The 16,655-nt window shown below is 43.4% G+C and overlaps 6 protein-coding genes across 6 annotated transcripts; 4 read left to right on the forward strand and 2 right to left on the reverse strand.

The window, feature by feature from the left end:
• Positions 1-722: 722 nt before the first annotated feature.
• EAE98_010786 (uncharacterized protein) lies at positions 723-3,594 on the forward strand (the record flags this gene model as incomplete). Its single annotated transcript, XM_038958408.1, has 5 exons — positions 723-1,519; positions 1,691-2,026; positions 2,080-2,443; positions 2,507-2,848; positions 2,944-3,594. The coding sequence occupies 5 exons, from the start codon at positions 723-725 to the stop codon at positions 3,592-3,594; spliced, it is 2,490 nt and encodes an 829-aa protein (XP_038805233.1).
• Positions 3,595-4,462: 868 nt separating this feature from the next.
• EAE98_010787 (uncharacterized protein) lies at positions 4,463-5,635 on the reverse strand (the record flags this gene model as incomplete). The annotated part of the gene is made up of 1 exon (XM_038958409.1): positions 4,463-5,635. One exon carries the CDS (start codon positions 5,633-5,635, stop codon positions 4,463-4,465), a length of 1,173 nt encoding a protein of 390 aa, XP_038805234.1.
• A 1,976-nt stretch (positions 5,636-7,611) lies between these two features.
• Positions 7,612-8,152, forward strand: EAE98_010788 (uncharacterized protein; the record flags this gene model as incomplete). Its single annotated transcript, XM_038958410.1, has 2 exons — positions 7,612-7,825; positions 7,938-8,152. 2 exons carry the CDS (start codon positions 7,612-7,614, stop codon positions 8,150-8,152), a joined length of 429 nt encoding a protein of 142 aa, XP_038805235.1.
• Positions 8,153-8,525: 373 nt separating this feature from the next.
• On the reverse strand, positions 8,526-10,985 carry EAE98_010789 (uncharacterized protein; the record flags this gene model as incomplete). The annotated part of the gene is made up of 3 exons (XM_038958411.1): positions 8,526-10,405; positions 10,465-10,661; positions 10,783-10,985. 3 exons carry the CDS (start codon positions 10,983-10,985, stop codon positions 8,526-8,528), a joined length of 2,280 nt encoding a protein of 759 aa, XP_038805236.1.
• Positions 10,986-12,894: 1,909 nt separating this feature from the next.
• EAE98_010790 (uncharacterized protein) lies at positions 12,895-13,342 on the forward strand (the record flags this gene model as incomplete). Its single annotated transcript, XM_038958412.1, has 2 exons — positions 12,895-12,930; positions 12,980-13,342. 2 exons carry the CDS (start codon positions 12,895-12,897, stop codon positions 13,340-13,342), a joined length of 399 nt encoding a protein of 132 aa, XP_038805237.1.
• Positions 13,343-14,756: 1,414 nt separating this feature from the next.
• Positions 14,757-16,583, forward strand: EAE98_010791 (uncharacterized protein; the record flags this gene model as incomplete). Its single annotated transcript, XM_038958413.1, has 3 exons — positions 14,757-14,946; positions 15,007-15,117; positions 15,181-16,583. 3 exons carry the CDS (start codon positions 14,757-14,759, stop codon positions 16,581-16,583), a joined length of 1,704 nt encoding a protein of 567 aa, XP_038805238.1.
• Between the last annotated feature and the right edge of the window lie 72 nt (positions 16,584-16,655).

Here is a 16,655-nt window from a genome sequence, read left to right on the forward strand (position 1 = left end):
AATGCTCGGTCACGAACGTCCGTGAGCATCCATTACATGTCCGGTTGACGTTTCAAACATGGAAAAGGAAGGGCAAATGCGACCGCCACTTTATGATATCTTTCAGGAGTGTGGAGCAGATCTTGAGCTTCCGAGATCTGATGTTTCTTATTATCTACCGGTACCATGGCTTGTGTCGCTTCTTTCGTTTGATTCTTCTAGTAGATGTTTATTCCCCCCATGCATGAAGATTTTTCGCCGCAGTACTGTTTCATGGAGTATACGCATTGCCTTTCTGGGTTTGGAGCTTATTTCAAGGTTAATTTCGCAATACCGATAGCACTGGGGCCAATTGCAAGCTGTCGATTGGTCGTGAGGGATCATTCGATGTCAATATTTATGCTTTCCTATGAAGCAAGCGCTGAAGAGTATATTTGAATGTCCACGTCCCAGAATTTATCAATTTTCTTAGAAAAACTACGCAACCTGTTTCCACTATTCTAATCCATACTAGAATGCTGGGACTCAGGGATGTGTTAAGGCGAAATCCCATCTGATATTCTTCCCCGGATCAATGGTGCTTCATGTAGGTCTGAAATCAAGCCGTGCTCTAATCGGGGACTTTGGAATTTGAATGTTAGTGCGTAATGTGGGACACTATTGTATCGCAATGACTTATATACTATGTATCCTTTGGATCTATTCTCTCATCAGACCGTTGATCGATCTCCGTGTTATTCGTCATGAACTCCTCACCAGAAGAAAAGTCGGCTGGCCCGACAGCACTCTTCTATGAACGAGTTCAGGGTGATCGGGATTCAAATCCTAGGATGGATGATGTTAATAGTAGTAGTAGAGATATAACGGAGGGGATTTCGATGGCTAGACTCAGATCAGATCCAGTAACGGATTTGAAAGCAAGACTCTCACTATGGGGTTTGTTCGCATGGTTTTCAGTACATGGGCAACAAGCTTATACAGAGATAGATCCTAATTACCCCGAGGACGAAAAGGAGTTGAAAGTCCCGGATAAGTCGTCTTTTGATGATGATGATGCCTATACAGCAGTCGAGGAAGATTCTCCATACCCGGAAGTCCGAGCCGCAGTCAAGAACTATGATGAGGATGTACCCGCGAATACAATTCGTGCCTGGACCATCGGATTGTTACTGGTAGTCGTTGGAGCATCTATGAATACTCTCTTTTCTCTTCGATCTCCTTCGATCGGTCTAGGCGCGTTGATTGCTCAAATTATCGCTTGGCCATTGGGCCATGGATGGGCCAAAGTCATGCCAAAGAAGCAATTCAATACACTTGGTTTGAAGTGGTCGTTGAACCCGGGACCTTTTAATATCAAAGAACATTCCATCATTGTCGTCATGGCAAGCGTGAGTTTTAGCGCAGCATATGCTACTGATATCTTGCTTGCTCAAATCGCGTTCTACAAACAAGATTTCGGGTTGGTTTTCCAAGTACTTTTGGTTGTTTCAACCCAATCTATTGGTTACGGCATTGCTGGCATCTTGCGCAAGTTCTTGGTGTATGTACTCTATCCAAACTCCCTTTTCATTGTTACGACTTAATTTGGGTTTAACACTGCCTTTCCCTCCACTGTGCTATCTTCATTGGACAACCCGCATATGATATTTTGTCTGAAATGCTCATGTAGCACGCGCAATTCTTATTAAGTATCTACTAACACATAACTCAGGTATCCTGCAGCCATGATCTGGCCCGCCAATCTCGTCAGCGTTACCCTAATGAACGCCATGTACGAAAATAACGAGAGACCCGATCCAACTATCTTTGGGGGTTCAATCCATCGCTACAGATGGTTTGGATATGTTACTGCTGGTGCATTTGTTTGGTACTTCATTCCTGGATTCTTGGCCCAATTCCTATCGGTTTTCGCCTTCGCTACTTGGATTGCCCCTGACAATGTTATTGTTAACCAATTATTTGGTGGTACGAGTGGTCTTTCTTTCATACCATTGACCTTTGATTGGACTCAAATCTCTGGGTTTATTGGAAGCCCTATGATTCCTCCGTAAGTAGTGCCCAATGTAGATTCTTTATTCAATTTGCTAATTTATTCCATAGATGGCATGCAATTGCCAATACGCTCATCGGAATGGTCTCGTTCTACATGATCGGTGCATCGATTGTTCATTACTCCGGAGCATGGAGTTCAGCATTCTTACCCATGAGTGATAGCGCTACGTACGATAATACCGGAGCTGCATACAACACTACCAGAATCCTGACCGAAGATTTTACTCTCAATCTTGCGGAATATAAAGCATACTCACCTCTATTTCTGTCAACCACTTTTGCTATCTCGTACGGATTGTCATTTGCAGCCATTTCTTCATTGATTGTTTACACATATCTACACCATGGCAAGCAAATCTGGGCTCAATTCCGTAATAGCACAAAGGAACAGACTCCTGATATTCACATGAAGGTATGTGTGCTTTATTCTTTCATTTCTCGCTTATCCCTACGCAAATATTAAACCTGTTCACAGATGATGCAAAAATACCCCGAAGCTCCCACCTGGTGGTACATGTCTCTCTTCATCATAATGGTCGGACTTTCCTTCATCGCCATCCTTGCGTTCCCCACCAACCTCACCTGGTGGGCTTTCCTCATTGCCCTGGGAATATCGTTCTTCTTTGCATTGCCCATTGGCATTATTCAGGCAATTACCAATACCCAAATCGGATTGAACGTATTGACGGAGTTTATCTTCGGATACCTGCAGCCTGGAAAGCCGTTGGCTTTGATGATTTTTAAAACTTATGGGTATATTACCATGAGTCAGGCGTTAGGATTCGTGAGCGATTTGAAGTTTGGTCACTATATGAAGGTATGCATTTTTCTCCCCTTCCCCTTCCGTGATCTCATCTCGCAAATTCCCTTCCGCACTTTTTTAAATCCCTCGCTTACTCTTTATACCCTTAGATTCCACCAAGAACAATGTTCATGGCCCAAGTAGTCGCAACGACCTTCTCCTGCTTCATTCAAGTAGCAGTCCTCAATTACGCCCTAAATAACATCCCTGATATCTGTACTCCGCACCAACCATCCCATTTCACCTGTCCCGGTGGTCGCGTTTTCTTCTCAGCATCCATAATATGGGGTCTCATTGGTCCTCAACGCATCTTCTCTCCAGGTCAAATATATTCCGCTCTATTCTGGTTCTTTGGTCTCGGAGCAATCGTTCCCGTGATCTTCTTTCTCCTTTCCAAAAAATTTCCCAAATCACCAATCAAATATCTAATGGCCCCCTTGATCTTCGGCGGCGCAGCAGCAATCCCACCTGCTACTCCTCTTAATTATCTCAGTTGGGGAATCGTAGGCTTCATCTTCCAAAAACTCATCAGGCAGAAATATTTCGGATGGTGGAGCCGTCTTAATTATTTGACGAGTTCGGCGCTGGATCTGGGATTGGCGTTGAGTACGATATTTATTTTCGTGGCCTTTACGGTTAATGGGGTGGAAGCGCCAAAGTGGTGGGGGAATACTATTGTGAGGAGTACGCTGGATGCACAAGATGCAGCGGTGCAGAAAGTGGTGGGTGTGGGCGAACATTTTGGTCCGCAGGTTTGGTGATCATTGGGGTGTCTGGGAGAGGTAATTTATTTTGCAACGGGTTTTTTGGCACTGGGCGTGGAGGAGTTGATGGAATTTGGCTATTGTGGGCTTGCCGCTGTCGGAACACGCACAAGTCTGGATGATCTAATGCGGTGACGGGGAGTTAAGTAATCGGAAAGAGGAGGTCAAGGGAAAATGTGTAGTAATGGTTTTTATTTCGCTTCTTGCATATTCTTAATGTAGTATTGTATCTAATGTATCGAGTTTTCTTACCCCTTATACTTATTCGTCACAAGCGACGACATGAATGATAGGCCTGCAGTGTGTTCTCTGAGCGGCGGTCTTCGGCATTCCTTTTGAGACTATGGATTCGAATCATCAAGTCGAGTTCCCCGAGTAGATCGACTTAATATCCTGCTGTGTTCCGTCCTCATAAGGAAATAGAAAGATGATTCTGCTAGCCAATGTGTCCTTTCCTCCCTTTCCTTCTCTACGATAACTTTTACCATGATATTACAATCGGAATCGGAAGTGGTAATGGATTTATGCAGCCTTGACACAAATGAGGGTTCTGGCGAGGACAGAGCTCGTGGATAAAAGCTGAGATATGGTTTGGGGGTAATTCTGGTATTTGCACTCGAAAGAGCACACTCAAAGTAGATTTCGTGTTCAACATCAATAGTCGTCAAAGGGTATCATTTCCTATCGTTTGCTCCATTCCCCTTTAGCTTGCACCGGATAGTGGCAGCTGTTCCACGTAATATACAATAAGGTACAATTAAGATTTCTTTTCCGGTTGCCTAACGCCTGAAAATTATCTCCAAAAGAAACATGCCTTATGAGATTTTCATACCCTCAGCTGTCAATTAAATCCCCCATTACATACTCATGCAGCAGCCGCAGCAGCGGCGGCGGCGGCTTTCTTCTCCGCATCTCTCCTCTTCCATGCATCCCTGATTCGAGGTGCAGCGGCAATTAAATCCTTCTCCGTCACACGATCCCTAATACTCTCAATAACGCTCTCCACTGTACTGGTATGATTTGCAACCTCCTTATCGTCCCTGAACTTCATGTATCTCCATCTCTTCTTGTCATCCATGTAACATTCTACTATTCGGTCGTTGAGCGGTTCGTTAAGTTCCTTCAACTTCTCCCATTCTTCTGGCTCTAGATGCATAGTTCCATACCATTCATCCTTTCCATTCCCTGCGTTGACGAGTAGATTGCAAACTGGAATCGCATCGTAATCAACATATGGCTCTGTATTTCCTTCTGCGAGATCCATCGCATCGGGTTCAACGGTGGGGAAATCGAGCCCGAGTTTGAAATCGATGCTATTCTCGTTTTCGGGCTTCCATTTCAATATATTCTGATCTGTTCCATGTTTGTATTCCGAACTCCTGCATGTGAAAATCAAGCCATCGTTTCCGTGCGGCAAGTTTGGTAGGGTTTGTCGAAACATCATTTCCATCGCATAGCCAAATTCCATTCGTTTCAACTCCATCAAGAAGTGGAAGTAAGGTATCTCTTGAGGGAAATTTCGCAGAAGATCTTGGTAAGGCGAGAAGATTCTTTCCGAGAAATATGCAAGTCGTTTATCGAGTGTGCGATTCATAAGACTGTTTCCATCCAACACCATACAATCAAAAACGAGGAATTTTGGCTGCATCCCATTCGGTGTCTTATCCATAACCAATTCCCCATCAATCAAAGTCTTTCTATGGAATCCTTCGATATCGCGAGGAATAGGAAAATGGAGGCTTCCTTTAGGCACATACCAATAATCATTCCTCCTATCGATCAAATAATGACATTCTTCGTGGGTCTCATCGTCGGTCAGATAGAGTAGGTAGCGAAACCCATCTGATTTCTCGCACACGTAATAATCTTGTCGCGTCAATTCATCAAGATGACGTCTGGTGAAACTGACAGGCTGTGCGCCGGGGAAACTGGGATTGGATCGATTGAGTAGTTGCGCGACTTCTCTTCGCATGTGAAATAATATTTCGCCCTGTGCCTGGATACCAGGAGCTTGAATATCGTGGACGGGACCGCTCATTTTGTCGAATGGCTATGGATATGGATATGGATATTAATATTGATATGGGATTGTGTAAATGCGATATATTGTTTGAGATTGAAGAGTCGCAGCTGTTCGAGGCTGGGCTGGGTTGTAAGTAGAATGGTAGTTCAATCGGATCGTTTGTTGGAATTTTTAGTGGTTTGGTAAGGCTGAAGATCAATCGGCATTTGGGTTAAAGTTTTGACCGATGTGCTATTTTTATGGGCTAGACAAGTCGCTAATGTCTACATACTAGCTTTTTATTGTTCTAGATGAGACAGGCACTGGTGAGGTTACATTGGCATCATCTCATCATTCTCGAGTTCTATCTTGTAGATATAATTGTTTGTTCAAAGGTGTTAGAGTTGTCTGTTCATTCTGACGTATTGTCTTGGCCAATCCCTCTATTGAATTATTCACAGCTTCAATGAAAAGGGGCATTGAGATGCCACTTTCAGCTTGTTTGTGACAACAGTTTTAAACCTCAGATACTGATTTTTGAGCTTTTATTTCCTCTTCTCGTGAATCACCAATCGATCAAGTATTGTTTATGCAAAGTACTACGTATCATGTTAACTTAGAGATGGAGAGATATTACCATGTATTGATCCTTCTCTGAGGTCTAATTTCGTCCTCTCTCTTTGGAGCTTCTATTCCTAGATGGATCGCCTGTATCGGAACCTTGGAAGTACTAGATATGACCGAAAAGGAGGTATTCTCGTGGGATATTTCATTCCCCGCGTCGTCCACAGGCTTTTGATTCCTCTCTTTGGAACTTTCACCCTAAGACGAACTGCTTGCATCAAAAGCATCTGGTTCGGCCGAAGTCGAGGCATTCCCGTGGAATATGTTGTACGGCTTCATCGATCAGTCTTCTATCCCCCCATCTTAAATTTCTTCTATGTGATGAAGAATCCTCATAGTCAGCTTCTAGTTTCACTCAATTGAAGATATCGTGGTGGGTCATATCACCGTCAATCCTTCCATTCCCGGCACATCGTATCTGAGCAACCCCTATCTTCGCTAATCCCTATGTTGTAGATTTTGGAGACCTCATCTAATTTCTATTACAAGTGAGCGAAGTAGCCTCTGTGTACCATAGCCGAGTCATTAAGACTGAGGATCTTCGCCCGTTAATCATAAAGGAATAGCTTTTCGCTTTGCGAACATTGATATTGTACTAACTAATGCATCATGGACGGCTCGTACCGGTTTCCTTCCGTCCCCTCACAGCCACACCCGTAACGTAGCATTGATCGAACTCCTAATAAACACCCCGAAGATACAATTACATACCACTAGCTGTATTTCCGAGCCTTCAATGCGTAGCACAGTGATCTTTCCAAACCCACCATTTCAGTACAACATTACACGATCATATAAATAAAACCCCATCCTATTCTATCAATCTAGACAGCCCCTTCCACCTCCTTCATCCTATTCATTCCTCTCCATGCAGTGTGAGTCTGACGAAGAAACCTCGTGATTTCAATTCGCAACACGAGAACCCCGAGAATCCGTACCTGACATCATGAATCGCATCTCGTATTCCTGCAGATCGTACTCTGCGTTGGAGGCTTGGCAAAGAGGATGGCAGCGAACGAACCAATGAGATGAAAGCATCGTTAGTGATTATTGGAGATAGAGGTGGCTAGGAGATCGACATTGCGGATTATGCTTGTTTTGACTGTGAAATGTGCACATTTTGGACTTGAACGCTGTTGTGTATGGCCTGTTGGATATGTGAGATGATGTATTAGGGATATGGGACGGGAATGTAAGAATGGGATGGGGCACGGAAAATTTGGTATATAAGAATAAGGGTTCTGCTGCGTTGTAAATCTTGAAGATCATTAACACAAGTGAAATTATTTGAATTTGTTAATTACAACATCATCTCATACGAACAATCAGACCTCATCACAGCACCTCACACAATCAAAGCTTCCCGAGGCTCTCATACAAATACGAAAATGCGTACCTCCCTCCTTTCTATTTCAACCCTCCTCGCACTCCCTCTCACAACCTTGGCCGATTTCCATTACGGATTCTCAGATTACACAATCACAACAGCCACAGGAAGATATGCCATGATTTTACCAGCGTCCCAGACGAACTGTACTGAGGCGTATGATTTCTATCCCAAGGGACCTTTTGGTTTTGAGGTTCCTACTGGCCAGGTGAAGGGTATGTTATATTTTCGTTCCACTTCTCCCGTTTGGCTTCTCCCATTTTCCCCCATCCTCAGTCTCCATGTTTCCCCCCCGAAAACAAATGATAGAAACTGACAGATTACCAGTCGCCATCTGCGGTGTAGAAGTCAACCTCAACGTAACTTCAGGCTCTTGGTATACAAGTTCTCGAAATATCCTAGAGGGCAATTGTACAGCCGTTAACACGACGAATCCAACGGCCGGAGTGAGAACCCCAGTTTGCAGTATTGGGTACAACAGTGGCTCTAGTTATACGGATATTTGGAGTTGTCCGGGAGCTGTTTGTAAGACTGAGTTGTAGGGAACGAAGTGGGAGTCAGAAGAGAGAATGGGTGGCCTGATAGAATCATGCCGGAGAAAGTAGCGGGGGAAGACTTCGTTCAATATGAATGTTGCAGATGATGGTCGGGCCGAGGGGTGAAGTGGTAGACGAAAGCATCAAGACATGCACATCATCGTGGATACAAAAAGTTAATGTCGTAAAGTAATGTAATAAATAAAGACAATGAGAAATGAATTGATGCCCGGCATCTGTCTCTTTGAGGGACAAATTATCAATTCTTGAATTCGAAATGTCTTATTCTAACCATCAAGAGATGATTCCGAGTCTGTTAATTTATTAGCCAGCTGAAAGTGCCAATCTTTGACAGTCAAACTTACCTCTTCTGTGTGTTCTAGGAAAGCTTCATTGAACTAATCTGTTCACTTATATCGGCAATCTTTTCATCCAGTTCCTTGTCTTCTATCTCGAATATCTCCCTTAAGCTCACATCATCTACAACTTTCTCGCTAAACTGTCCATACCCCAAGTCATCATCGACTTCTCCCATTTGGAACTGACGCGGAGCGCTCAATTCCTCAGCAGCGCTTTCTTCTATCCGCTTTTGTACCTCAGAAATCCAACCCTCGACTTTCTTGATAAATGAATGATCGCCTCCAACGATTCTCTTTATCTTTTCTAGCGTGTTTTCATACAGAAACAATGCATCCTTGAACTGTGACAACTCTTCATAACAATGACCTAGCCTTTCAATCGTTATTTTCGAATCAATCCAACTCTCCCAACCTTCCCTTTGAACCTCATTCAAGAGACATCTCTTATAACTGACTATTGCTTCCCTAAAATTTCCACATTCCTCTAGAACACAACCTAGATTATAACAAGTCCCGGCTTGAAAGTGGTAATTATCTGCTTCGAGCAATATATTGTGGAAGACATCGATAGATTCCGATATCATGCCTCTGCTAAAAAGAACAGAGGCTAGTTGCTCTTGGTATCTATAATACCAATAGTGCCTCTTGCCTAGTGTTAATTCCACGCATTCCATAATATAACTACATAGACTGTGAGCTTCTTCAATCTTTTGACCTTCCAACAGAACGTAGATCAAATGGTCCACACTTTCGAAGTAAGTGTTACCTAGACTTAGGCCATGTTTAATAGCTTGATGAATGTTGTATCTATGTAATTTCTCGATTTCGGAAAATGCATCTTCATTTTTTCCTTCAATCAAATAAGTAAGAAGCATGAGTGCATCGCTTGTGATTATATGATTGCGGTCCAGATTCTGGTTATTTAAGAGGTTCTGTATCACTGATCGAATGATTAACTCGGCCTCCGCATCTTGTCTATCAATGTACAAGATATAAGCTTCAAGGTAGGATAGTCGAATATAGAAGGGGTGTCCGGAGCTCAGTTGCGATTGTTGGATCGCTCCACGCAAGCTTCGAGATAGGTATGTCGCGTCTGAAACTTTCCCTTTCAACAAAAGACCCATGACAATTTCAAGATAGATCTCCATTATTCGGTGATTATTAGGACAGCTCTCTTTCAGCCTTGCAGCTAGGAGTTGAAGATGTAAACTCAAGCATCTCCCCCTACTTTGCTCGTTGAGATGTATCAAATTCTCGAGACTTAAAATAATTGCTGGGTTATGGTCTGGTAAAATCTTCCTGAGCTTCCGAAGCTTAAGTTCCCAATCTTCAATCTCTCTTTTCCACACTTCAATCAATGGGCTGGATACAGATGCAATCGTCATTCCAGAATCATAACCACGCGTACTTCGAGAAGTTGGGAAAATGTCAAGCTCGAACAACGGACTCCATGGGATTCTTTTTCCCGGGGTAGGAACAGGTTGGATCACAACATTGGGAATGTAAGCATATTTGACGCGGCTACAGAGAGTAGATAGTTGTTTACTTGTTGTTCCGTGAGATTCTACGTTGTTGCGAAGCTCGTTCCCGGAGATCGTCTCTTTCTTGTCCACGACTTCATCATCAAGGTTTAACGGTGGCATAGAAGCTTCAATCTCCAACAGTCTAAACAGTCGAGTCAATCCAGGAGATCCAGGGACATCAATATCCCAACTGAGGGGCCATTGTTCCAGGTCCATAGCGTCATTCTCCTCGTTAACGTTTGAGATTATCGATTCCACATCAGCTGAAGCGATTTCATTCACATAATTCGATATGGGTAGTTGCTCTTCGGGTGGGCAATATGACCCAACAGATTTTGGCGGGATATTGATGTCTTGATACGATGGAACTAATTGCACTGAATGAAACATCAGAATGCCTTCGATGAATAAGTAATTATTCTGAAGCATGACAAACCTTGAGAACATGGGTTTTCATGTGCATATCTTTTCTTCAATCTTTGGATTCTTTTAGGATCCGAAACACGTTTGTCTCCATCAACAAACTCCGCGATGTCGCCTTTTTTGTCATTTTGAAGAAGGAGCTTCCTTTCCGCCTTCCTGAAATTCTTCTTCAAGCCCCATTCTTCGGTCTTCCGTGTGAATTGACGTCTTCTGTAACCAGAGTATTAACATCTCTATCCCAAAGTTCATTCTAGCAATAGAGGCGGAGAAACCTCTGAATGCGATGTCTCATCTTCCCCGCTCGAAATTACTATAAGAAACCTGGACTTACGTAGGATAAAATTCGAACCTTCTTGCGAGCTCACGAGCAACAGCAGGATATTTCCGTTCCTCGTCTATGTATAATTGCTGTATGATTGGCTTGAGCTTCAACCACTCTTCTCTGGAGAGCATTTTGTGGCCTCCAGTGGGCAGTGGTGATTGTGCTTCGACATCCATAAGAATATGATTCTTGATAAATGTTTGGGCTGACATGATGATGATTTGAGGATTTGGGAAGGATGAATGCTCTGGAATGATGGAAAGTGAAAGAGTGCTTCGTAGATAGTTATTTTATCTCCAGTAGTGAGAGATCTACTATGGAAGAAAAACTCCTGCGACGCCAATTGAAGAGTAAATTTTGCTGGGCTATGAATTGCAGAAAATGGAAACAGTCTGATACTTATCAGTCGATTTTGCAGAGCCTAGCCTTGCAATGCATTTCAATGGCTGACCAAAAGTCCCCTTCCAGATCAGGTTACCCAGAATTTACTTGTACTACATACATGCCACCGAATTAAGCGGGGTCATGCACGAGCGATTGTAGTGGTGATAAAATCATTCAGTCTCCATGGTGTGGACATTTTGATTGCAGGGACGCAGCTGAAGACAAAGTGGCTTGAAGATACACAACTAAAAAAAGAAGAAGAGAGGATGCAATGAAGGATTGAGTGAGGCGGGCGAGATTGGAAAAATGTGACCGTCACAGAGCTCAGCCAGAATTGAGTCTAGTGTCTTTTTCAAGCGAGTCCATACATTTGTCTTGTGGCGGACACTTGAATGTAACACAATTGATTGGATGAGAACAAAAGTCCCTCACGTAGTGTTAACTTGTTCATTCCGTAAGGTAATGGCAAGATCTGACAGCAAGATGAATGGCTAACTTTCTCGCGCTAAAACTCTACCAGCAAACTAGGACAACACCAATGTTTTTTGTTCGGGACAACGATTCACATATGTATAGTTGTTTTGGCACAAATGAGACAGTTGGGAGTTGGTCGCGTGTCTAGCTTGATGCATTATATGCTTCGGGAGCATGACATAGTCGTGGCTGCAAATAAGCCAATAATCAATCCGGTTACAAGACTCAAGAAGCTGACATTCAATTGATTCTCAGTGTTATCTTGTCTTCAAAAATCAAATCATCATATCCTGTCTACAAGCACAAAGAGTCACATATTTGACTTTCGATATAAGATTAGGAAACAATATTGCCATACGTTGAGATTATGTCGTATCGACATCGGTTCCGGGTCACTCGTAGGCCTACAAGCCCCCGCACCCACCCCACTAGCCTCCCCTTAAGGTTGGGTGTTTTGAGAGGAGTTAGCGGGGGGACTAACGGGGGGGAGGCTTGTAGGCCTGCGATTAGGTGATCGGTGGCCCGCGAGGGATAAAACAGTGCCATGAGGTTAGCACGGTGAGGTTACACCACAAAATTCCCCCGCATGAACGCCCTTAAAAGGTGATAAGGCTGAGGAACTTGGAGATTGTGACTGACCAAAAGTCCCTCACAGCAACAGCAATCTCATCTGCAATTAACGGAGTCGAAGTTATGAAATTATCTCGGTTAGGTGCTCACATTTCCCCTGCATGAACATGCCATAACTGGTGCACAACAATACAGAGAATCTGTCAAAAGGCAATCATGACGGTGGCTCATCGGCAGCATGTTTGTCAAGTCGCATTTAGTTGGGCGAAAACGAAGACCTATGTCATTTGGTCCTGGGTGACAAAAGTCCCCAGCTGTTGATGAAGATTGTGAAAGTTGTCTGTCAAAATAGCAGACAAGAGGAGGATGGAAGCTCTAGTGAGAACATGAACTCTTACATAAATAGCGTTGATTTCCCACTCAATCTTCCTGTATGCTTCAGAGTCTTTCTATCTCAAGACAACTCATTCCACCTAAATTTCGAGGAAACCATACTGTTGATTCATCGTCAGAAGCTTCACTGAAAGCTCAAGCCTTTACTTGCTCAACACTCTTAGTTTTTTTATACAAACAACGCGAGATATCGGCGGTTCGCGATAAAGAGACCAGAGAACGCAGTATCCCAACTAGAAACTCTGAAAACATATTTCAAGCCCATATCAAAATCGGCAAGTTCATTATAGCTCCGTCATAATGGCCAACTCGCCGTACGATCAATCGTCCGCTCAGGTATTTCTTCCTTGATCAAAGTTAGTTCTTTTACTGATGAATCATCCAGGCAGCTCAGGTCCAATCTTCGGACAGCGCAAATACAGCTGAGTATACAGCCAATGGGCAGTGGACCAACCACTATACCCAAAGTCAATTCACAGAAGTCAACCGTGCTGTTCCATCAAGCAACGGTAATGCTCAAAGCCAAGCTCAGAGATCATACACTTCTCACTCGACTACCAATACGGACTCGATGACGCCAATGGATCGCTGGGCTGCCGAAACTCCTCAACAAGCTCCCTGGAATGCAGTAGGAAGCTTTGCTACCTCATCAAACGATACCGGGTCCGGGTACTCAAACAACAATGATAATCACCAACAGCAGGCTGGTGACGACTGGAGTATCTGTGGAAACAAATCAACTAGGTGAAGAATAATTGAGGATAAGCATGTGAGTGATCAATCCACAGACTGCTCTATTTATCTTTCCCAAGGTCTAACACCCGCAGTCTCATGAACTTAGCAGGAATTCTTTTTTAAGGATTGCAGAATGTCACTAGTTTTCGATGTCATTTTTATCGTGATCTCACTTACAATAATTGTGTCTTCAACCGATCGCGGAGAGTTTTGAAGTTTCTACGGTGAAAAGCTCGGGGGATGTCTATAGTCTAAGTTGGAAATCAACTCATTTTCTCAATGGCAAATGGTTTCTAGAGGGATTTACAGATTAAGTTAGCATGTTTCTTTACCGAGAGACGAATTTGAATGGGTTTTTCTACATGATTGACCTTTTGAGATGTTGATGCAGCAACAACCTACCTAACCCTAACTCTATCATCGTGAATAAAAATAAGTGCTGTATAACTCTCCATATATAAAGAAAGAGTCAGCATACCTGAGGCTGGCCTGGGTCCAAGTTGTTCGTTTGTGGTTGATGTGATGATGTGATGATGTGACCACAATTCTAAGCTAAGAAATACAATAGAAAATGACTATCAACGTACGAGCAGGGCCATGGAACTTCCTTTTATCTTATTTCCTTTTTAACTAGCTGGCTTAATCGTAAGAGTTTATTCACCATGTTTCCACCCACGTTCCTGTGCTTCAAACTCTCAAACCCTAATTGTGAATGAGGGGTTACAGTTGATTCATCAAGTGAAGCGAAGTAACGCATCTCTGGTGGATAATCCCCTATCTGTAATGATATCGACAATACCTAGGTACCCGTGGACAGCAGTGATCTTTCTATAAAGCTTGAGATGCTGACTCGGAAGCATCAAATTGCTTGCAGGACCTTTGATATTACTTCAGTGTGAAGAGAGTGAATCTCGCAGAAGACCTTGCTTGATGTGATGCCGATACATCTGCAGCTATGATGAAAAATTACGATCTAATAAGACTAAGAGAAAAGGCTAAATTTATGACTCTGAGGAAGTAAATTAATTGCTAATATGACATTAAACGGTCACTTACTTGAAACTTGACGTATTTACTACTTTATCATCCGAAAAGTGAAAATATGAAAGACTTAGTTTCATATTCACCAAAGAAATGTGTTTTCCAAGCAATCTCATTTGCATTTTGTTCAAAAAGTAAATGAAGTCATGAGCCGAGGATTTATCAGTCTTTTAGGGCAATGTTCTAAACCCTTCAGCCTTTCATTGGCTCTCTTATGTACTAAATACAATGGTTGTTGAGTCTCTGATTATTGTTTGGCCGTACCGCAACCATATTAAAATACCTCCTCGAGCTTTGTCTTTGATTTTTCTTGCTTTTCTCCTTGCAACAATTAATACTACAGCGACCAGACCTTTGCATATCAGATTTCTCAACTCAGCCACACAATGTCGCACTCAAATTTACTTCTTGATCCTCTTCTTTTGCAAGAAGACGAGCGAACCAGGAAGACTGGCAGCTCCTCGCAAAGAGCCTCTTCAATGATGCCAGGAATTCCTTTTATCGAGCAGAAAGTTCCCTTTATCAAGAAAGAGCAAGAAGAGGAACTTGTTTACCACCCGGTTTCAACACAACTTGGTAAATATCATTTCCCCTCCCTCGAAAGGCAGAATTTCACAGATTGACCGCAAAACTTAGGTGACACGCCAGAGTTAAAATATGAAGACGGTCATAAATTTGGTTCTTGCTCATCTCTTTCTGCCGAGGAACATGATGCCAGAAACAACAATCCAGACCATCTTTCATCTTGTATGTTTATCCTCCGATCTCGTTGCGCGTGACTTTGATTAATAACATCTCAACTTTGATTAGATAAACAAGATCGCAAGTCTACGAGAATGCCACAGAATTTACCACCCGCGCAATCTGGATCCTTCAAATCACCCGAAGAATACGATCAGTATGTTGGAGATCTAACTTCGCTGCAAAAATATCAGCCTGGCGCCTCAGATCATCTCCGGCCTTCATCGCCACAAGCAAGTATACAAACTGGAGACTCCGAGTCCTTTCCACCATCAACAGGCTTGCAACCTGTAAGCTCTGATTCCAATCGACCTTCTGATGATATTTATTACGATGCTGGAGGTGTATCCCAAGCACAACCTCACCAATATCAATTGACTCACGACCAATCTCCTGGCGGTCAAACTCTTCCTATCCAACACTCTATCAATGAAAATGTTGTTGATAATCAATACTACAGCAGCCAGGCCTTTGATAGTCCACCAGTTTCTCAAGCCCCCGAGCCTGGTCTTGATCTTGACGAATACCCAGAGTTACAACCAGGAGTTATCACCATGAATCTCCCCACACCAGCTACAATTCAAGAAGTCGAATTCTTGCAATCCTGGATTCCGAGAAACAAACTAGACATCGAAAATTTCTATGCTGCTAGGCCTGGACTGAATCAACCTGGTCTCGAAAACTCTTCAAAGCAGGATCAAGTAGATACTGTCATGAGACACATGTTAGCTGAGCATGGAGCTATCATTGATGAGAGACAAAGTATTCATGGCCGATATGATCAACTTGGCGCAGTTCTGATCGGTCAATTCCGATTACAGAACCCGGAGCATGCCTTCGAGCTCCAGCGCCAAGGAGATCTTGCCTTCTTACCATCTGCCACCTCTCAAACTCTTTCATACCCTTCCAGGACCCCTCATTCAGGTCTTCGCCACCATAGTAATCTACCTCGCCATAACAATTACGAAGAAATTGGTGGTCCAGACGTAGAGACGGTAAAGCAATGGGGCGGAATCAGAAATCAAATCAACAACAAAGGTGTCTACCACGAAGTCTTGCACCGTAGACGTACGACTCTCGGTGCCAAATACCACCCTGAAACTAAGCAAATGATGGCCTTACCTTATTCGACTGGCGAAAATCTGACCGATCGAGATATCCTCCAATTAGCAAGATTGAGTCCTTTCCAAAGACATTTACGCGCTTCAAAATTTTTCAACGAGCGAGGAGAGTTCTACACTCGTCATAAACGCTTCACGGAGATGTCGGATGCACGTCTTAGACGCGAGGGCTTGTTGCGTTCGTGGATTCCGAGAAAGGCGGGGGATCGTCCCCATAACAGCGTAGAGCGTGCGGCGCGGGCGGCACAGTTGGGGTTGACGGGTGATGATAAGCTGATTGCTGATGCAGCCGCAGAGAGACTTCGTCGAGCTGCGGCAGAAAAAAAGTTGAGAGAGTCAAAGGCAGCATAATCAGGAAAAATGACTGGCACTCTTACAATATCTATTCAAGGTCCCAACTATCGAAGGATACTCGGGACAGTG

The sequence above is a fragment of the Botrytis deweyae genome, assembly GCF_014898535.1.
Source record: "Botrytis deweyae strain B1 chromosome Unknown BDEW_040, whole genome shotgun sequence".
Lineage (NCBI taxonomy): Eukaryota > Fungi > Ascomycota > Leotiomycetes > Helotiales > Sclerotiniaceae > Botrytis > Botrytis deweyae.